The 22,295-nt window shown below is 50.7% G+C and overlaps 1 protein-coding gene across 1 annotated transcript in view; it reads right to left on the bottom strand.

Moving 5' to 3' along the window:
• The window catches only part of LOC307057548 (cadherin-23-like), a gene marked incomplete at both ends in the record, with an annotated part of 199,415 nt that overhangs the window by 126,795 nt on the left and 50,325 nt on the right, over positions 1–22,295 (bottom strand). The window contains 3 exons of the mRNA XM_079710714.1: positions 5,453–5,545; positions 5,658–5,705; positions 6,346–6,488. Coding sequence (XP_079566840.1) covers positions 5,453–5,545; positions 5,658–5,705; positions 6,346–6,488 — 284 coding nt within the window. The remainder of the gene's footprint in view (positions 1–5,452; positions 5,546–5,657; positions 5,706–6,345; positions 6,489–22,295) is intronic.

The following is a 22,295-nucleotide window of genomic DNA, read 5'->3' as shown; positions in this document are numbered from 1 at the left end:
TGCAGGACCTGTCCATCACAGAAACTGGGGAGGGACCCAGAGGGCCCAGGCCCACTTCCAGCCTGGCTTTGTTTCTACAAGGTAACAGTGGGCACCTGCAAGGGACACACACACCTATACAGTCACTGTCCCGCCTCAGCAGAATCTCTGGTCAGGAGTTAGAGTTCATGTCCCTCTTTGGGAAATTCCAATATATGAAAAGAAGCTAAAGGATCACAGAAAGTACTGATATTCAGAGACAACATAATCTGCTTCTCTGACTAACAAACTCCTACTCATCCTCTAAGGTCCCAAACAAATAGCCCCCATATATAGACCAGGTCACGCCTTCCACAGTCCCCTCCATAGGTCTACGCCTTCCACCCTACTTTGCACATTCTAAGCTACCATAGCATTTAATACATTTAGACATAGTTAGACATCTACTTACTTGTTTTTCTCTCTGTAAAATTACCTTCCCTGAGCACAAAGACCCTGGTCTCAATCACCAGTAGTTTATGGTGACTGAGTGTGGCTCAATTCTGTAGTTTATGGTGTGGCTAAAATGTATTATGAGCCACAAACTGGGCTAAGGGCTTTTCCTACCTGCCTTATTATAGCTCTCACAATAACCCCACAAGGCAAATATTGCTGCCCATCTTATAGATAAGAAAACTGAGCTCCATAAAGGTTAGATTCCTTCTCAAGTTGTACAGCTGGCAAACAGTAGAGTCTGTTTTTTCTACCCTGCATATCCAAGCCAGCTGAAAACCCCTGGGCCCTGCTCCATAGCTGTTCAACAAATGTTTGTGTTCATTTCAAACGATTTGAGTAGATCAAAGCACAGCGGATCAGATTTGGGCTTTGAAGGATAGGCAGGATAGAGTTAGGCTGAGAGAAGAAAGAAAACACTCCAGTACTAGTTAGAACAGTACAAAGTGTGTTTTAGAAAGAAAAGAGAGACACAGACACACTCTCAGAGGCACTGGATCAGCCCCTTGGCTGACAGGAGGATTCGTGTTGAGGAATACCAGAAGATAAGTTGAGAAAGGTAGGTTGAGGCCAGATGGATAAAAGCCTCCACTGCCCAGCTAAGGAGGCTGAACTTCTCAGAACTTCAATGACGTGGCCATCCCTGACACTTCAGAGGCCCTCCTTGACCCGAGGAGCCACCTGGCACCATCTGACTTCTAACCTCACGCCATCCTCCTGACCAAACACCCAGGCCCGAGGGTTACCTCCCCAGGGCACAGCTGGAGGGACGCTGAAGGTCAGCGAGGTGGGCATGCACCCCTAACAGAGGTGCTGGAGCAGCGTCGCTGGGCACAGACACAGGCAAACACGTTTGAGCAAATTGGAACGCCGTAAAAGTCTATTACAGCAAATCAAACAGCAGTCAGCATGACAGCCATTAGCCTGAAATGAATACACAGGGGCTTAATGAGGTCTGTCAAGGCTGGCTTGGTGAATTAAGTTGCCAATTCTAGCAGGATTTCCCTTTTCTTTACGGACTTGAAAGCATCCACGCTGCCGCTGCCTCGTTAGGGCTTCGACAAGTGAATTGCAGGGCCTTTCACCCTGATAAAATGGATAATTACATGTAGAACAGCTTAGTGAGGGGAGAGGGGTGGGCAGCAGGGGCACCAAGAACAGACAAACCAAAACACACCTGCCCAGCTTAGGCAGGGGCTTTCAGAGGGAGCGGGGGCAGGGCGGGGTGGGCAGGGGGCGGGTGAGCTTCTCCCAGGAAAGGGGCAGTGCCTGGTCTCGACCCGCCTCCCATCTGCTCCTATTCCAGGCCTGAGGACGTGGGTCCCCATGGGTGATGTCTCTAGGCAGCTGTTGACAGGCTGAAAGTTCCCCTCAAAGATGGGCTACCCCAGCACCTCTCAGAAACCCTCTGATGGGGAGGGCCATAGATATTATCTTCCAGGGCTTGCTGTCACAATGGAGTTAAAAATGCAGCTTCCTGGGCCAGTTGTCCCCCAACTACTGGTTCAGAATTGCAGGGGCGGACTTCCCTGGTGGCGCAGTGGCTAAGAAGCCGCCTGCCAATGCAGGGGACATGGGTTTGAGTCCTGCTCCGGGAAGATCCCACATGCCGCAGAGCAACTAAGCTGTGCACCACAACTACTGAGCTTGCGCTCTAGAGCCCGTGAGCCACAACTACTGAGCCCGTGTGCCTAGAGCCCGTGCTCCGCAACAAGAGAAGCCACCACAACGAGAAGCCCACGCACTGCAACTAAGAGTAGCCCCCACTTGCCGCATCTAGAGAAAGCCTGCATGCAGCAACAAAGACCCAACGCAGCCAAATAAATAAATTAATTAATTTAAAAAAAAAAAAAGAATTGCAGGGGCCTGGGAATATGCCTCCCAACAGTCCCCCAGGAAATTCTGATGGGGTATGTTTGGGAGCCTCTGATTCATCACCTCTCCGGCACTCAGTACTAGATGGCTCTGAAACACGGGGTTCTCCTGCTTCTGCTTGTATAACTTCAGGGATGGGGAGCTCAGTACATCCTCAGCAGGACGGGGGAGTAGATTGTGGGGTCTCATTAGAAAGTTCTTCCATATGTAGCCCTAGATTTACCTCCCTGTAACTTGTTCCCCATGCCTATCCCTGGGTTTTGGACACATCAGACCCAAACATCATCAGGGCCCCTAGGGCTGGGGGGAGTGGAAGTTGGGAAGGTTAGGGATGGTGTGCAGGTGGCTAGGATGACCAAAAGAGGAGCTGAGTGGATGGAGGCAGCGACTGGAGGTCTTTGTCAGCCCTCAAGGAATAATGAAGCACTGGAGGATAAGAAAGAGCCACTCCTGCTGGGATGCCTCCTCAGATCACGGCATGTCAGTCCTGGAAGGGGCCTGGCCCAACTCCCCAGTTTAACAGTTAGCTGTTGGAGTTGAAGCCAGCAGAGGGGCAGTAACAGGTCTAAAGTCTCACCCAGCCAGTTGCTGGCACAATCAGGACTAGAACCCAGATGTCTTGACCTCCAGTCTCCCTCTTCCCACCATACAACACAGGAGCTCCGCTGCTCACCTTGGCGAGCTTCTCCTGGAAACCCACCTCCTCCTGGAAGCCTGCTGAGATTTCTCTGATCACTCTGGCACCCCCTCAAGACTGATGCCTCACAGGGTCTGCAGTGCCCCCTGTCTCTCTGGTTTGCATTCTCACCCTATTCACATCCATAGGGCCTCTTTCACTGAATCGTGCTTCTCAAGGGCAAGGGCCTGTGGTTTCCAGGGTGACTTCAATGTAAGCAGGAGACCCCTGCCTGAATTCTGGGCCAGGACCAGCAGACTCTTCCCTGGTACTCCACCTGGGGCTTGAGCCAGGCAGCTAAGCTCTAGCTCAGGTGACCAACCCAGGCCAGGGCTGGTCAGTGCCAAGCCACCTCCGGTCAGGAGGGGCCAGGCCTCTGTCCAGCTGACACCACACCCCCACTGGCCACACGGAGCAGCCCTGAGCAGGGCATCGAGTATCAGGCCACCGAAGTGACCTGATAGGGAGGTTTACATGCAAGCGAGTAAACCACACAGGCCTTCTTCCAAGGACTGTGTGTCCTTCCAGCCGGCCCCTCTTGGCCTACCCTCTCCTCGTCAGATGGGCAGGAGGCAGGCCATTTTATCCCACCTGTCCTCTGCTTTTATTAGATAAGGAGGACCATGGCCCAGAGAGGTTAAGTGACATGCCCAAATGGACCCAGCAATCTGGGAGCAGAGCAGGGGCTAGGCCTGGGGTCTCTGGCCTCTGGTTCTGGCTCCCCTCATTATATATTCCTCTGGCCTCCCAGGTCTCTGTGCAGTGAGAGCCTGGCACAGCGCCAAGCCCACAGCAGACACTCAATAAATATTTGTTAAATAAATGAATGACTGAAGAGGCTCTCTCCTTGGGGGCAGAGGCCTTTGGAGAATCCTGGGGGATTCCAACAGGGTGGTGTTGGAGGTCACATCTTCTCCTGGCAAGGGAGAGAGGAAAAGGCTGGCCCTGGCCCAAGGGCTGGGGAGCAGGGATGCGACCCCTCATCCCCTTGCTATTGCTGCTGTCTGCTGCCCCCCATGAGGGAAGGCAGAGGGCAGCCATGCCTGCCAGGATGGCAGCTGAGCAATGGGTGCAAGGCTCATTAACTCCGAGCTGTGCCCTTGGTTTCTGAGCCCAGGCCTGGAGTGCAGGCTGGCACGTAGAGACCATTAAATTAGAGAGACTTCCAAATGAGCGGGGGCCCGGAGCCAAGCTGCGGTCCTGGGCACACCGGCCACAGCTCAGGGCACCATGTCCCCATGCTTGGGACTGCAGGCTCTCTCTCCCTATGTCCCACCCCATCAGGGGAAGGGCATGAGTACCTCTGGCGTGTCCCACGTGCACATCTGTCCTACTTCACTCTGTCTGGCACAAGCACAGGACCCTTGGCTCACAGCTGAGTAAGGAGGGCCAGCAACTGGAACTTAGAGGCATGAGATCAGGTTTCTTCAACCCCGAGGAATCTGAAGCTGCCCTGGGAGTCAGGAGGCTCAAAGTCAAAGCTGTGTGACCTTGGGCAAGTCACTCTCCCACACTGAGCCTCACTTTTCTCATCTATAAACTGAATAGATATTTTCTAAACCTCTTTCAGTTTCCTGATCCAATGACCTATAACATAAAGGGGCTAGCACTCCAATGCCATGGTGCCAGGCTGCCTCTCCCCAGTGGATTTCATCTCCCATCATTGCCATCCCAAACCTTTACTGCTGCCACCCAACCCAGAGCCCTGAGGGCAGGCCTGAGGGACACCCAGTTAGAAGCTCTTTACCCTCCACCTTCAAGGTCTTTGAATCACTGTCAGGCCAGAAGACTGCCATCAGCCACCGGGGAGAGGGACAGTAAGCAAGGAGAACGCTGGGGCCATCGGGAGCCAGCAGCCAGCTTATTAACGAACTGTTCGTAACGCAATAATGTGCACTTCTCAATTACCAGCCATGGCTTGGTTTTACCCACATGCATTCATGCAAATACACCGAGTTACACAGACAACCCAAAGCAGCCGAAGGCCAGCAAGACAGCACAGGGTTCAAGAAAGAAAGCCCCTTCCAGGTACTGCATGCACTTTGCATCCTGGGTGACCTGCTCTAGCCAAAGCTGGGAGGCCTGGGGTTAGGCCTGCCAACCTACCTGCCCAAGGCCCGCACTGGCTGTAAATGGAAAAAAGGTGCAACCTGCCCCTCCCAACCTCCGTCCTGTCCCTGACTCCGGCTGGAGTTGGGAGGGCTCATCCAAGGCAGGCCCTCTCTCAGGCACAAGGTTCCCCCCAGCCAGCAGACGGGCTCCCTCAGAGGCGCTGGCTCAGTCACCAACCTGACCAGAGCTGGTGCCTGGGCTGAGGTGTGGGCAGGAGAGGAGCTGGAACTGCCCTTTTCCCAGCATCAGCCTCCTCCCCGGTGGCCCCAGAGCAGCAGGCCCCCAATGTCCCTCAAGTGTGACCCTGGGGGCCCCTACCTCAGGGATGCGGACACTGTAGGGCTGATTATGGAATGTGGGCGCGTTGTCATTCACGTCCCCGACCTGGATGTTCACCTTCCGCGTGATCACCTGGCAAGACAAGAGTGGGGAGCTAGCATCGGCATCAGCCTCCAGCCTCTTTCTACCCAAGGGCTCAGGAACCCGACCTCCCAGGGAAGCAGGGGCCTTAGGGGACACTCACCCCCTGGTGGTCGCTGACAGAGAACTCCACTGTGAACTCCGACTTGGTCTGAAAGAAAACAGAGGGAGGGAGGAGGTCAGAGTTAGAGAGGAGAGCTGAGGCCCTGGGTCTGGAGCCCTACTTGGTGGTGGAGACCCTCCAGCATTGCCCCAGGAGCTGGTCTGGGACTGGATATCTGAAGGCTTCCCTAAAGAATAAGCATTGCCTCCTGGGTTGGGGAAGTAGGTTCAGAATATGGATCCTCCCCATAAAAGAGCAGTAGATTAGGAGTCAGGAATCTTGTTCTAATCTGGGCTCTGTCTCTAAATGGCTGTGTGATCTTGAGCAAATCACCTCTGGGGCCACTTCAATGTGAGGAGAAAGCTGGGGTTGGGGTTTTGTTCAAACTCTTACCTTAATTTGCTAAGGGCTACCGCCATCAATTCCTATGTCTCGGGAAAACGTCCTTTGGGGGAACATTTTTTGGGGGGTGTAGATGTGCACACTCCGTGGAGCCGCTATTCTACAGGGGATGAACCTGAGGTCACTGTCCCTCTCGCCTATCCAGTGTTGCCCCTTACTTGGAGAGGGACACCATTCAGGCAGGAAGATGCTGCTTCACGGTCAGAAGACGACGAGCCATCCTCCCCCAATGTGTGCTTCTGCCTCCCTAGAGAAGGCCAGGGGCAGAGGTCACGGCGGGTCATACCTCTCTGTCCAGCGGCTGCCGGAGCCACACCACGCCCGTGTCAGGCTCCACGGCAAAGAAGCGGGAGGCCTCCTCCCCAGACACACCGAACACCAGGGGGTCATTGTCCATGTCTCGGGCCAGCAACTGGGTCACAGAGGAACCTGAAGTACCCGCAGGAGAGAGCAGAGGGCAAAGATGGGAGGTTAGTCCATTCTTCAGCACCTTACTCAGGTGGTTGAGTCCCTGTGGGGAGCAGCCTCCCAACAGACCACCAGCAGGTCACTGACTACCGCAAGACCCCTGTGCATCTTTGGCTCTGTCCCGGGCTCCCTGTCTCCATCCTGGCCACTTGTCACAGTGTGTAACAGGGAACTGTCATTCACCACGTTCTGTGACTTCTGCCTGTCCTCTTTTCTTAATTTAGAGAAGGTGTCCTCCAAGTGGCTCAGATGAGTGCAAGCTCCCAACCCTTCAATTCTTACATTCCAAGATGGGCACACTACTTAGCCCTAGCCACTCAGAGCACTCCATCTCCCTGGTCACAGTGATTGATTCAGGGATGAGCATGTGACCCAAACTAGCCAATCAAAGCCAGCCCCGGGACTTCTGCTGGAAGTCTGCTGTAACCGGGAAAGAGTCGCTCTCCTTCCACTGGGGTTGCTAAATTGGTCCTGCTGGCAGCCATCTTTGGCACCAGAGGAAGAGCCTGCCTGAGGATGAGGCCAACAAGGAGGAAAACAGAGCCAAATGGGACATGGAGAGAGATTTCTGATGGTTTGAGGGTCTGCAGCCAACTATACCTGAAATTAGCAATTAGCTCCATCCTCTGGACTGCTCAGCTGTATGAGCTAATAAATCACCCCCTCCTTTTTTTTCTTTTTTTTTTTTCGGTTTTGCCTAAGTAAGTTGAGTTGGATTTCTGTCTTTTGCAAATGGAAGCAATATTTTCTTTTTTTTTTTTCCTAGTACAATAATGTTCATGGAAGCTTTATTCATAATAGCCTAAAACTGGAAATCAAAAAAAAAAAAAGTGTCCATGAATAGTCAGATAGATTTTTTTTTTTCAGACAGATAGATTTAAAAACAACAAACAAACCTGTGGTACATTCAATATATTTAAATCTCACAATAGAAAAGGAAAAGTACAAAGCAATATTTTCTAATTCAGAAAATTTTACAAAACCTGGCATTCATTCAACAGCAATTAGGTGCTGGCCTTATGGTAACCACTAGAGTACACAGAGGTTAGGAAGATTTGGAGCACCCTCAGGGAACTCCAGTCTAGAGCTGGGTGACAAAGTCTAGCTCCTGTCCTCAATCAGAGGACTATGGTATTGCCTTCACCAAGAAACAAAGCCCTGGCCAGAGGCCACCCTGGGCATCAGGATGCCTGGCCTACAGCCCTGCCTAAGAAGTCCTAGAGTAGGTCGTCTTCTGCTGGGGTTCACAGCACCCCTCACAAGGTGGCTTCAGGTAGGGCGATCAACCATCCTGGTTTGTCTAGGAATGAGGAACTTCCCAGGATATGTGCTAAAACCAGGACATCCCAGACAACTGGATCAGCTGGTCACCTTAGCTTCAAGAGGCCCTTAAACTGCCAGGAACTGTGCAAAATGTTCTGAGTGTAGAGTGTGTCATTTTCTGCAGAGAGGGTCTATAGTCTCCATCTGATTCTCAAGAACTAGTTAGGTTAGAACTATGGCCTTTGGCAAATCACTTCTTTTAAAGCCTCAATTTACCCTATAAAATGAGACAGATACTCTTTCTTTCCCACATACTGACTCTCATATTTACTGAATAGCTCTGATGATCTATTAATAGCTAAGGAAGGAAGGATTCTAAACTCTGGGAATTTTATCTAGAAGAGAATGTCGATGAGCTTTTCTCTTTTTTTTTGCGGTACGCAGGCCTCTCACTGTTGTGGCCTCCCCCGTTGCGGAGCACAGGCTCCGGATGCGCAGGCTCAGCGGCCATGGCTCACGGGCCTAGCCGCTCCGCAGCATGTGGGATCTTCCCGGACCGGGACACGAACCCGTGTCCCCTGCATCGGCAGGCGGACTCTCAACCACTGCACCACCAGGGAAGCCCTTGATGAGCTTTTCTAAGTCAACTTTAAAAGACAATTCTAACATGACAAGAGCTAACATTTTGGAGCACTAACCACATTTCAGACACTGGGCTAAAGGATTTCTGTGTACTACCTAATTCAATCCTTCCTGTTATTCTCCCCACTTGTGGGGAGATAAGGTAACAAAGTGATTAAGTAATTTACCATGCCCACACAATTAGCAAAGAGCAGAGCTGGACTTCAAAGCCCAGGCATTCTGGCCCAGTGCCCACATTTGTTTCCACAACCTTACAAATCTCAACACCTGATATGTGAACTCAAGATTCAGGACTTCCATGGACATGACCCTATCAGGCCCTAAGTAGAAGCCCAACACTTAGGAAAGGAAGACACTGGGCAATCATTAGGCTCTTAGGATATGCCAGACATGGTGCTAGCCCATTCACATGGGTTCTCTCATTAAATCCTCTCAGCAACTCTGTTTGGTAGTCATTATTCTACCCATTATACAGATTAGGAAGTTGAGGCTCAGAAAGGCAAAGTAGCCTCTCCAAGGTCACACAGCAGAGTAGGACATGGCAGCATCCATGGTGATGAGAGGAGGTGAGAAGCAGGAGAAGGAGGACTGAAATCATGGAACAGAGACCTTTCGGGGAGCCCAACCTTCCCATTTTAAAGATGGAGAAACTGAAGGCATTTAGTAATTTGCCCAAGGTACAATGGTGAGCAACAGTGTCAGGACTCAAACACAAGTTTCGAGACTCCCAGTGCAGTGCTCTTTCCTAGATGAGGAAGGAGGAGGTAAGTGAAGTCATAGATAAACCAAGCACATCTTCTCAAAGCATCTGTGTCGCTAAGTGACATGCAACTATTTTATTCTAAAACAAATGGGAATATAATGGGAGTACAATATAATATTTAATTCATTTTTAAAGACACAACCTAAAACTGTAAAAGAATTTCCAGCCTCCCCCTGACTGCCAGGGACACACAGTTCCTTTCTGATACCCTCAGGGGTCCTTTAGTGGCAAAGTTTGAGGAACATTGAGCTACTTCCCAAGGCCTTGGGAAGATTGCACATGAGGAAACTGAGGCCTATGGGGGCCCTGCTTGTCCCCAGTACAGCAATGAGTCCACGGCAGCCCCTTGGACTGGAAACCTCAGCTGCCAACCTCCTTCAGGGCCCAGCCCAGGTGGAGAATATGGGGCCAAGCTCCCAGCTGGCCGATGGGATTCCGGAAAGGCCACACCGACCCTCCAGCCAAGGTCATACAACCCGGCCCAGTATCCCAAATGGCTCTCTCAGGCTCGATGTTCAGGCTCTCCCAAGAAGGGGAGCGCTGGGCAGGACAGGGATGGGGCCATCAGCTGCTGTCACCCACCCTGTAATTTCCTGGACTTTTATCCATTTTCCCCTCAATTATGTGCTGCTCAAAATGGTCCTTTTCGGCTTCCTCACGGGCTCTTGCCTGCTCATGCCTTCTTTGTGTCCCAGGTAATTGCTAGTGACCTTTTCTAAGTGTACTAATTAAAGGTGCCAATTTAATCTTATATTTAAGACAAGACGCCCCGCAATTTTCCCACTGGGTACATATCCCCCCCCTGCCCAACGGTCCTGCCATTCTGTAGAAGCTGGGCCTGGCTTTGGCTTCTCCAGGACAAGCAGCTCGTTTCCCCACCAGCGAGGCTTCAAGCAACCTCTGTGCGCACCATTCAGACAGGAATGAAGCCAAGCTGTGGGGCCCAACCTCTGCCCAGTGCCCCCCAGAAGCAGCCCCTCAGGATAACCATCCCGGCTTTGGGATCCTGGGGTACACACACCACACTCTGGGCTTGTTTCCCACCTGGGAAACAGTATACCCTGCAACTCAGGCTGTGCAATACCTAGAGCTCTTTTGTATTTTTTTTAATTGTGGTAAAATATATATAACATAAAATGTATCATTTTAATCAATTCAGTGGCATGTGGAACATTCACAATGTGGTGTAAGCATCACCACTATCTGTTTCCAGAACATTTTCATCACCCCCAAAGGAAACCCATACCCATTAGCATTCCTCCCCATTCTTTCCTCAGCCCCTGGCAACTGCTAATCCACTGGCTATCTCTACAAATTTGCCTGTTCTGGATATTTCATATAAATAGAATCATATGATGAGTGCTAGCTTTTTTTTTACTCAGCATAATGTTTTCAAGGATCATCCATTTGTAACATGTATTAGTATTTAATTCCTTTTTATGACTGAGTAATATTCCATTGTATGGGTATGCTATATTTTGTTTACCCATATCATCAGCTGATGGACATTTGGGTTGTTTCCCCCTTTTGGCTATTGTGAATAATGATGCTATGAATACCTGTGGACAAGTTTTTGTTTGAACACCTGTTTTCAATTTGGGGGAAGGGGCGTATATACCTAGGAGTGGAATTGCTGGGTCATATAGAAACTCTATGTTTGTTAAACTTTATGAGGAACCACCAAATTGTTTTTCATAGTAATCACACCATTTAAATTTCTGCCAACAATGAATGAGGCCTGGAGCTCTTTTCAGTGGTAAGAAGGATAATCAATGTTTCACAGGGCTGAGCTCTCCCTGTATGGTAGAGAGATGGGAGCTCGGCAGCCCTCCATAGCTGATGCTATTGGTACCCTGCCCGCTACCCCTTAGCACATACCATTGTCACACACACCAGCCCAACCTCCAGCTGCCAGGCCTGAAGGGTTCTGGCCATCAGAAACTGCTCTACCCATATACAGGACAAGCCAGTAGTGCCAGGGAACTAATGCCTCTGGTAGCAGCACTCAATGAATGAGAGATGGAAGATGGCAGATAAAGAGTTGGTAGATAAATGCCCCAGCTCCCTCACCTCTCAGGGGGGTAACTCACAGGCCGTGTTCCACACTGGCTCTTGGAGGCCCCCCATGGGACTCATCTCCACTTGCCCACAGAGGTGACTTGGTTAATGAAGCATCCTTATGGCTTCCTTTCTTTCCCGGTCTCATGTCCTCACTCCCCGACCTGTGTTTCCTGGAATCTCCTCCCCATAAACAATTTGCACTTGAACCCTCATCACAAGGCCTGCTTCTGCTTCGTAAGACCTCCTAAAACTATGGTATCAGAATCACCCAGTGTGCTTGTTATAATACAGATTCCCAAGCCCTGCTGCCTCGATTGGCGGGGGGCAACCCCAGAGTTTAAACGTTTAAACAGCAGCTCTCATTCTCCCTGCAAAAGCCTCTGACACACAGCCTGAGACTGGTTTATAGCAGAGTGATATTTAAATATTTAGCAATGGCCACAGTACAGGCATCAACCAATCAGAAAGGATGCTGGCCATAAACAAACCGGACCAGTGAGTACTACCTGTAAGTCAGCCTGGTTTATGGCTCACATTTTAGATGCAGAGAAAAGCTCCTCTGGACCCAGGATGATTTAAAGGCTCGGTCGTAGGGCTCTCGGCTCAGTTAGTGCTGCTGGAGGACTCTCTGCTCTTGGACTCCCCCACCCTCAGTGGATGGGTAACCCAGAGAGGTTGGCCCCTCCACCCTGTGCCAACCCAACCCAGGTCAGGGCCCAGCCTGACCTCATGGGTGGAAAGTGGAACTTTAAAGAACTTAAATCACTGTACACCTATGTTCATAGCAGCATTAGTCACAATGGCCAAAAGGTGGAAGCAACTCAAGTGTCCATCGATGGAAAAATGAAAAAACAAGATGTGGCATCTACAGCCAATGGAAATTATTTAGCCTTAAAAAGGAAGGAAATTCTGACACATGCTACAACATGGATGAAACTTGAGGACACTGTGCTAAGTCTATGCTGATAAGCCAGTCACAGAAAGACAAACACTGCTATTATTTCACTTACGTGATGTCCCTAGAGGGGTCAAATTCATAGAGACAGAATGTAGAAGGGTGGTTGCCAGGGGCTGTGGAGAGGGAGGGTTGGGAGTTGTTGTTTAATGGGTTCAGTATTAGTTCTACAAGATGAAAAGAATTCTGGAGACTGGCTGCACAAGAGTGTGAATGGACTTAACGCTCTCTACACTTAAAAATGGTTAAGATGGGGCTTCCCTGGTGGCGCAGTGGTTGAGTCTGCCTGCCGATGCAGGGGACACGGGTTCGTGCCCCGGTCCGGGAAGATCCCACATGCCGCAGAGTGGCTGGGCCCGTGAGCCATGGCCGCTGAGCCTGCGCGTCCGGAGCCTGTGCTCCATGACGGGAGAGGCCACAACAGTGAGAGGCCTGCGTACCACAAAAAAAAAAAAAATGGTTAAGATGGTAAATTTTAGGTTATGTGTATTTTACCACAATTTAAAGATTTAAAAACCAAAACTTAAACCAGATCACATCTAAGGCCCCAGTGACCTGACCTGAGATAATCCTCCCACTGCGTCTCACAAAGGGGTCCCTGGGCTTATCCCCCTCTGCTATGGTCTTCTTTCTGATCCTGAACACTCTGTGGCTGCCTCAGGGCCTTTGCCCTGGTTGTGTCTTCTGCCAGGAATATTCCAACCCTAGGTCACTACATGCTACTCATTATTCACCTCTCAGGCCATGAGCTACCTTCTCGGAGAGGCTTTCCTCAAATACTCCATCATACAGGTAGAGTCTGTCTAAAGAGATGTCTCTGTGTCCTCACACCCCAAGTCACTGCCTTCACAGCCCCTCCCTCCTCTGAAATGATCTCGTTTACTCACTTGACTTGCTGACTGCCTGCCCCAACCCCCTATCTGCCACACAAACACACTCGTGTTAGCTCCATGGGGGCAGCAGCCTGGCCTGTCGTGTTCCCTGATGTATCCCTAAGCCTAACATGGGCTGGCATCCTGGAGGCACTCAGTAAATAGTCGTTGGGTAAATAAATGGATGCTGCCAACTGCCTAGGGGTGTCGGGAGAAGATAGCCCCCACAAAGCCATGAAGATCTCTGAGCCACGACAAGAGGAGAGAGTACAGCAAGTTAACTCTTAATTATGTACACTGTGGACAGGAAAAAGCACAGATAGTCAAAACCTACCAATGTCCAAACCAGAAGCACCTGGGTTTGGATGCAGGTGGAAGCATATTGGGGCACTGGCTGGTGGTCCATTCTCTCAGGAACAGCCTGAGGCCACAACCTCTACCCTGGGGGTCATCAGGGGCAATGCACATTATTCTTGGGGCCAAGTACTCTTTCCTGGCAGCTAGGTACCCCATCCTGGGGCCATGTATTCCCTCATGGGGTCGAGTAACCCATTCTGGGCAGTGTACCCCATCTTGGGGGCCATGTACCCCATCCCTGGCAGTGTACCCTATCCTAGGGCCCAAGTACCCCATCCTCGGGCAGTGAACCCTGTCCTGGAGGCCAGGGGCCCCGGTGGGAGTGGGGATCTGCTCAGCAGTCTTCGAATGCCCCTCCCTGGGAGGCCCAGGGCTGGTGACACATCCAACACAGTGGCCTCAGCTCCTCAGCAGCAGGCCACATCCATCTTCCAGGCGAGGGGTGGACAATCACAGCTTCCTGTGCAGCCTTGCTGGGCCCATGCTGATTGCTGAGATGACTGTTACTGTTATTATTGTTATTTGCACTGATGGGTGAGGCCTGGGATTGGCATGTCATGCACTCCTGGGGAGCTGAGAGTCTATACCTCCCAGACCAGGGGTGGGCCAGAAACTCGGGAAAGGCAGTGGCAGGCTGCAAGGCCTTTTATCTCATTTTTAAGTTTTGGATTGGGGAAGGATGAAAGCTATGTCCCCCAAACCCAGGGAGGGTGCTACAGAATGAATAAAGGGTAGGAGAGTATACCGTGCTTCCTCCTTACTGTATCATCTTCTTAAGGCAAACCTTTGATTGTGCCACACCCTACTTAGACACCTCCCACAGTTCACTCAGAATTAAAACAAAATTCCTTACTGAATGGCCGATGCTCCTCCCAACCTGTCCTCAACCCCCTGGCCGGTCACGTTTCCACCACACCCTCTGGGCTCAGCCCAAAGCCCTACTGTCATCCCTCAATCATACCGGGGCCTCGCCTGTTCCTATACCTGTGTTGCTGCTGTTCCTTCAGCCTGGAAGTCACTTCCTCCTCTCACAGCCTCTCAAATCCTGGTCACCCTTAAATGCATGCCTCAAATGCGACCTCTGTCATAAATATCTCCCTGATTTGTTGTCTGTACCTCTGCACAGCAGGGAGCAGGCATCCCCCCTTGAAGGTAGAGGCTGATGTTCTGGACACGCTTGGCAAACCTTCCCACCCCTCCGTGATTAACTATCACTCATCTCTTGGGACCGAGGAGCTGGTCCATTCGTTCCCCTACCCAAGCAAACATTACTAATCAATCACAGCTCCCTTTTCTGTTGAGTCTATATTCAACTTCAGAATCCTTCACAACACTGGGTTCCATACAGCCACTACTAATCAATCCTCAAAGGCATGTGAGAGCAAATCTTTCGCAATCTGTGACCTAAAAGGACTTCACATCAGCCATGATCTACTATCCCTTCCCAACCAGGGGCCAAGGATCTAGCAGTCTGCTCTTATCAGGCTCAGGGCCTGATAAGTTAGGAGGGAGAGAATCAGACTTAGAGTCTACAGGTGAGCTCAGAAACAAGGATAATTACAGCGGAATGAGAACCAAAAACAGCCCCTTCTCATTTTACAGAGAGAGGAGCAGGGGTCCTGGCTGGGAGACAGCTGCTTGAGACAGAGCTGTGTGAGTGGCTGAGCAAGGAGTAGCAGACGGTAGGCCCCCAACCCCAGATTACAGGCCACGGGTTGTTCCCAGGTCTTTCTGAGAATAACCACTCGCCCCGCCCCATGGCCCTGGGCCTCCTGCACAAGCCCCACCCCCTTCAGGGAGGAAACCCCCTCACACCCAACCCGTGGTCCGCAGGGACCTAGCTGCTCCGGCCTTGGCCTCTGCCAGAGCCAGGGGCTGCTGCCTTCCCCCTCTACCCTGAGATGAGCCCCGTAGAGCCTGGGCTGGCCTTGGAGCCTGCAATCTCACTTGTTTCTCCTCTGGGATCAGACAGGCCAGTTAAGTGCCTTGATTCCTGGGGATAATCTCATTTGTTTTAGGTTTCCCCTCCCCGCTCTCCTGCCTTCAGTCAGGCTCCTTCCCTCCAATGCCCTGGGGTCCTGAGCTTGGTCTGACCTCAGGGGAGCCAACTTTGTTTGGGGGTTATTTTGTGGTCCTGGGCCCCACGTACGCCGCAGTGAGATGTGCGGCGGTCCCCTCTCTCCAAGCCTGCCCTGCACTGGCCGACGCCCTCACGTTCATCAGAACACCCTCGTCCGGATAAAGGAACTGTCTCTGTCTCCAGAGCCCGCAGGCCCTCTTCATATCCTCTCTCTCCTACAGCTCTGTCCACTCAGCGTAGATGGCATGAAGTGCTTGGGGGAAAGAAACTAGCATTCAGTTAGAACTCAAAGGTTTTCATTCATTCTCTGTCATCCATTTCTCACTATGGCCCCAGAGAGAGAGGTTAGCATCCCCACTACACAGATGAGAAATCTGAGGCTCAAAGGGGTAAAATAACCTACCCAAGATCACATAGCTGGGAGGTAGCAGAACAAGGATTTGAACCCAAGTCTGTCTGACTCAGAATTCACGTTCCCTCCACCGCCATCACAGTTTTATCAAAAAGCCTTTTACTAAGCCCCAATCTGAGGCTTCCCTCTCCTTGCTCCAGGGAGACCGCCAGGGAGACCCCCAGGCCCCCTGCATATTTTAGGCTGCTCTGGACTCCTGGGTTACTTGGCTGGCCTGAAGGTGAGCACCCTTGAGGCACAGACTATGGGGCCCCCCTCCATTACCCTGGCTTTCCACAGCCCACTTGTCACCAGCCGGAAAGATGGAGAGTTCTTCCTGAGAGTCGGAGAAGGGGCAGCTGGCTCATCTGGGCACACAGGTGTCTGATGGCTAAGGGGACAGGCTAATGCAGCAGCACAGAGAGAGACATTAAACAGTGCAGAGTGATATAAGCTCAGAGGCTTTGGTGGCGGGGGAGGATAGGAGCTACTTGTTGCTGTTATTTTAAAGTAATAAAGCACAAGAGCAAAGATCAGACATTAAATATTTGAGGGACCTGGCCCTGAGTCTCAGAATCCCAGAGCTGTTCTGCTTCTGGCACAACCGCGATACAGTCATCAACGCCAAGGGCTGCCTCGCCCGGCAGCAGACACCAACGTGCTCTAAGCCCCTATAAGCTTATGAGTCACAGAGAGGTTGCTACTTGCCTAAAGTCACACAGCTCACACACACAAGGCAGAGCTAGGATTGTTCGGTGACCCTTCTAATCCCCATGCAGCAATTATAGTCCTTCATTCATTCACTCGGCAAGCATTGCCTGAGCACCTGCTCTGTCCTGGGCACTGCTCTAGGCACTGGTGATACAGCAGTGAACAAAACAGACCTACGTACATACCTCTTACGCCACATGCTTTTCCTGGCCTTTCACAGGCACATTTGGGAAGCGTGAGCATGGGTTTGGGGTCTAGTCACAGCCTGGATGGAGGAAGAACTATGTTCCTACCCTTCCCCCTGGTTCATGGGCTGTGACCCTGAGGATGAGCACTTGGCAAGTGGGGGCACTCGGGGCACAGGATCAAAGGACACAGAAGAAGTTTCAAGAGGAAGGCAGCTTCAGTGTGAAGTCCCTTTATTAAGACAGAGAGAAGCAGTGGGGCTTAGAACTAACAAGGCTGGCACTGGATGGCGTTCAGCCACGACTTCCTGTGTGACCGTGGGCAAGTCATTCACCTCTCTGAGCCTCCCTTTCCCCACTGACACTATGAGGGGGCTGACATCAATGGCCAAAGCACAGAGATCCTTGGGGAGAATCGAATCCAACTTGGAAAGTGGGTCTCAGCTCAGGTGCCAGGCTGGTCCCCAGGTCATTGTTTCACGGGCAGTGTGGTGAAGGATTTCGAGGCTGAATCTCCGTTCAGGAGCAAAGAATGCTGTGACCCATTAGAGACACGTGACGTGAGTAGGGGAAGGGGTAGCCGTACACGTGCCACAAGTCCACATTCTTGATGAGGCCAACAAGCCAAAGAAGAGAGCGGGGCTGCGCAGCTCAGTGACGCGTCCGTGGTCACCCAGGTGATAGCTACAGGTGGCAGAGCTGAGACTCAGGTGGGTCCTGGGCCCCCCAATATTCTTTCCACTGCACCACATTAAGGTCCTGTCCAGCTAAAATATCTACAGTATTGTCATTCTGTTTGCCACACTGTGTCCTAGGCTCTGTGGAGGACAGAAGGGCATAGATGACCCAGCCCCAGCTGGCAAGGCTTTCCAATCTGGTTGAAACATGCTGGGAAGAGCCTGACTCCTCAGGGCTGACAGCCCGGGTCCAGGGTAGACCGGATACTCTTTTCTGCTCAAGAATAGCAGTCTGAGCATGAAATAGCCATGAATAAAGGGGCTCCAGAATATTCTGTTTGACCTTCCTGAGTCCTTGCTGCAGCTCCCTGGCCTACGGGGGCCGGGAAAGCCAAGTGGTAGTTACCAGATTTAATAACAGTGATAATAGTGGGGTGGGTGTTTTTTCCCCTTCTCCTGAAACTTTTCAATTCATTGAACTGTTCAATTAGCTTTACAAAAGGAAATGTGGAAAAATAATGGCAAATTGAACTTGACATTATCATTAAAATAAACAGAGCACTGCCAGCCCTTGAAGGCTTAGAAGAGATTATCCAAACACTTGCAGGCACGTGCTGATTCCTTCCTGCTCAGAGGGACCCGGTGCTTCCCTCCTGCCTCTCACGCACTCTGTCAACGCTCACATTTCCCTAGCTCGGAATGAACCATGCCACTGTCACCCATCAGCACAGCCCCCCGGTGAGAGCAGCCACAGCGAGGCCAGGCTCTGCTAACAGGCCGCATCTCCAGGGTGTCCCTTCCCTCTCCTGCAAATGATGGGGTATTTCAGTCCAGCGGGTCTTAGGCCAGGCTACATGTCAGAATCACCTGTGGCATTTTTGCAACTCCAGATGCTAAGCTGTACCCCCCAGACTAAGTGCATCAGAGTTTTGGGGGAAGGGACTCAAGCATCAGAATTCTCAAAAAACAAAAAAACCCAGATGATTCCAAAGGGCAGCCAAGGTTGATAACGAAGGTCTAGATGATCCCTGAGACTCCTTCGATCTCCAGGACTAATCCAAGAAACTACGATGTAGGAAAACCTCTAGGTCAGTGGTCCTCAAACTTGTCAGCACACTGGAATCACCTGGAGCTTTCAAACAATCCCTGTGCCTCTGTCCCACATCCCAGGGCTGTGATTAATTGGGCTGGGGTACAGCCAGGCTTTGGAAAGTTCTAAATCCCAGGTGGTTCTAACGTGCCAGCAAGATTGGCAATGACTGATCTAGGTGGTGTTTTCACTTGGCGAAGTTGGAGCCATTCCTGATGACCTTCCTCCAGGGGACTCTACAGCCTCAAACGTGTGGGTCCCTAGCTACATCAGTGCCCCCAGACACATTCCGCTCAGGCCAACTGCACAGGTGGGGCAGGAAAAGAAAAAAATTATTTGTTCGGTTGCCCCTTCCCATGTTCAAATTTTTCCAAGTTCCAATATTAAAAAAAAAGAAGTAAATACATGGTTTTAAAGCAGTGAACCCCAGCCTGATTTCATATTAGCATCACCTAGGGAGCTTCTAAAAATAAGGATGCCCCAGCCTACTCCCTAAGGGTTCTGTTTTAATTAATTGGTCTAGTCCAGGGCCCAGACCTCAGTATTCTGCTATAATTCCCCCAAGTGATTCCAGTGTGCAGCCAATAGAGAATCACTGCGTTAGAGTACAGGTTCTCAAACTTGAGCCTTCATCAGCATCTTCAGGAGGGCTTGTTTAAAATGCAGATTCACAGGCCCCTGCCAGAGTTCCTGGTTCAGGATCTGCATTTCTAACAAGTTCCTAGGTGATGCTAAGGCTGCTGGTCTGGAACCACAACTTTGAGAACCACAGGGTTAGAACTTCCATGGGCTTGGGTCCTAGTCAATTAAACTTCTTTTCAAAGGGAATTTGGACCTTAGGGCCTGGCTTCAGAATCTCATACCATCCTGTGCCCCCAAACCCAAGGGGCTGCTTCTTTTCACCTCTAAATAGCAGGAAAGGAGACTAAGAAACTAAGGTGCAAGCAGAAAAGCAGGCGAGAAAGACACATTTCCCCTCCCCCCGCTCCCCCTCCTGCCTCCCACTGAGAAGGAGGCCAGACAAGTCCCTCCAGAAATCACTTCCTCTTTGAGGAGACTCATAATTACCCACAATGATCACAGTACCATCCATTTTGCCCTAAAATTAATACATCACTTTGAGAATGATAACGCACTAATTTATCACAAGATTTATGAAACTTGCACTTTTTCTAATGAGATTTATGCAAATGCTGCTCTTGCCACTGTTTGTGTTTTTAAAAGTTTTGCCAGGGAGGTGGGGTCCAGCCCAGCTGGCAGAGGCTCTGCCTCTACTCAGGGACTGGTGGGGGGCACACTGTAGTGGTTCCTGACCTTGGAGGGTCCAGGTGAGCAAGCTTTCCCGCTCGTCTTATCCCCCGTCCCATCTCTCCACAGGTATGCCTTTATTCATCTGGGGCCAGTCCTTTTAGCGGGCTCACCTGCCGCCTCAGGTGGGGGAAGCCGTTACAGGTGGTGGGCTCGTTCTCTAGGTGAGCATGGGTCGATTCATCTAATCAGAGGCCTCCCAGGCCCTCGGTCTCTGAGAACAACTGTGGGGTGACAGCATCCCACTTAGCAAGGGCATGAGATAAGAGAGGCACGTGGGATGCAAAATTTAAGGTGGCACTCCCTCTCAGCGCTGACCCTGTACTTGCACAAGTCTCAGAGCATCCCCCCAGTTTTTGTGCCCTGGGCACCTGGCTTGTCTCACCCTAGTCCCGGCCTTGCCACCAGATACCATTCATTGAGCACCTACTGTCTGATGGGCACTCTGTTAAGCACTTCACAGGCTCAATCTCATTTAATACCTACCAGAAACCTGTGAGAAAGGTATTCCCACACTCAAATGAGGAGACTGGGTCTCAGAGAGGTTTAGCAACTTGCCCAAGATCACACAGCTAAAAAGAGGTGGAGTCAGAATTCAAATCCAGGACCAGCTGACCTTGAAAACAGTGCTCTTATTCAGTACTGGCCCCAAATGATTCACAGGGGCCTGTCCTCTACTGGGGATTTAGTAACACTCCATATATCCGAGAGTCACATCCCACGTATTCCCTTATCCAGGACATAGACGAAAAGCAGGAAATTAGCCCCAAAGGTCTTTGAGCAGCTAAAAGTCATGGTACAAAATCCATGCACCAAATTTCAAGCGCATTATGAAAAAGAGAGTTATGGTCAGGTCCTCACTCAGAGCCTGTTTACCCTTACTTTACATACTATTATAATCAGCCTGGTTCTTTGCTTTTTCAATTTATAGACATCTCAAGCAGGGATGTGAACAATAGTAAGAAGCAATTATCAACAGCTTCTGCTGCTCACAAAAGGGAAAGATCAAAACTCTCTGAAAAGTGAAAACTTAAAGTACTCTAAGTCCCTTCTCTAGCTCCTGTCAACGACAATGCATCATCACAGAGCGCTATTCGCGGCGATGCGCTGGACGATGTGCCGAGGAAGGGCTGAACGATGAGTCATCCCTATGTAAGGAGGCAGGTGCATATAAAATAGGTCTTATGCATATTCCATGCAAATCATTATAATTAAAAGAAGATTTTGTGCTTAAAGGGATGCTTCCCAAAGTGTATTTCACGAATCATTAATTCCCGAGGAGGGACACTAATGGATACTCCACTAAAAAGCATTCCTTGGACGCGAAGGTCTAGGGAACATTGCATTAAAAAAATTTAAATAGGTTTCTTTCCTGCAGGACCTCTCAGAGCCTTTATTACATTAATGTGCATTGTGAAGCTCCACAAGGTGGTAGAGAAGATACAGCTTTCCCCAAATTGATTTGGCCAAGAAAACCTTTCTTCCAAGAGCATCTCAAAGGACATCAGTGGTTCCGGAAATAATGATTGGAGAGATACATTGGGCCAGGAAGTTTTCTGGCTGATTTTACTTCAGGCATATCTTTTCTTGGGTGGGTGGGTGGGTGGGTGGATGGATGGATAAGCAAATGAACAAATGAGTAAAGGAACAAATAAACAAGTAAGCTGTTCTCATCTAAAGAGCCTATCAGAATCTCTGTCACGGAGAGAACACACATGAGTGCAGAGTCTGAGACGGCTCCTCCAGACTGCCCATCTCCCTGCCTAGTTATAAATCACTGCTTCATGAATAGGCAACCCGGGTCTCCTTAGCTGGGTGGCAGGTGAGATGCTTTTCACTCAGGCCAAATTCTGATCACCTGACACCTGAGATAATAATCATAATAAGTCTAAATATGTGCACAATACCCAACACGTAGAAAGCGCTTTCCTGGCCACTCATTCCAGGTCCTCACCACCACACCCCGAGGCAGGGGCCTGTCCAGGGGCTACACATTCTCTTCACAGTGAAGAAACTATGGTTCAGCGCAGCTGAGTGATGAGTCCAGAGGTGTACAGTGTGGGCTCCTGGAATTGGAGTCAGAGGCCCAGGTCCCACTCCTGGCCCCATCTGTGTAATCTAAGCAAACCTTGCCACCTCACTGGTCTTGCTCCTGCCCTAGAAAGCTGTGGCAAGGCCCAAGCCAGACAACAGAAGAGGAAGCACTTCATAAATGCCAGACATCCCACAGAGGCTTGGATTCTCCCACAGCAAACCCCAACCAAAGCACTTTGCACCCTGCGTCCTAATGAGTGGCTGATCTTCCAGTCTGACTCTCCCACCTGACAGTGAGCAGGCCTGAGGGCAGGGACTGTGACCCTGTTCCCTGCCGGATCCCCAGATCCTTGTCCAGTGCCTGGCGCAGGACAGGCCC

This window comes from Hyperoodon ampullatus (assembly GCF_949752795.1).
Source record: "Hyperoodon ampullatus genome assembly, chromosome: 1".
In the NCBI taxonomy this organism is placed as follows: domain Eukaryota; kingdom Metazoa; phylum Chordata; class Mammalia; order Artiodactyla; family Ziphiidae; genus Hyperoodon; species Hyperoodon ampullatus.
The sequence above is the reverse complement of the archived record's forward strand: the minus strand, read 5'-3'. Positions and strand labels throughout refer to the sequence as shown.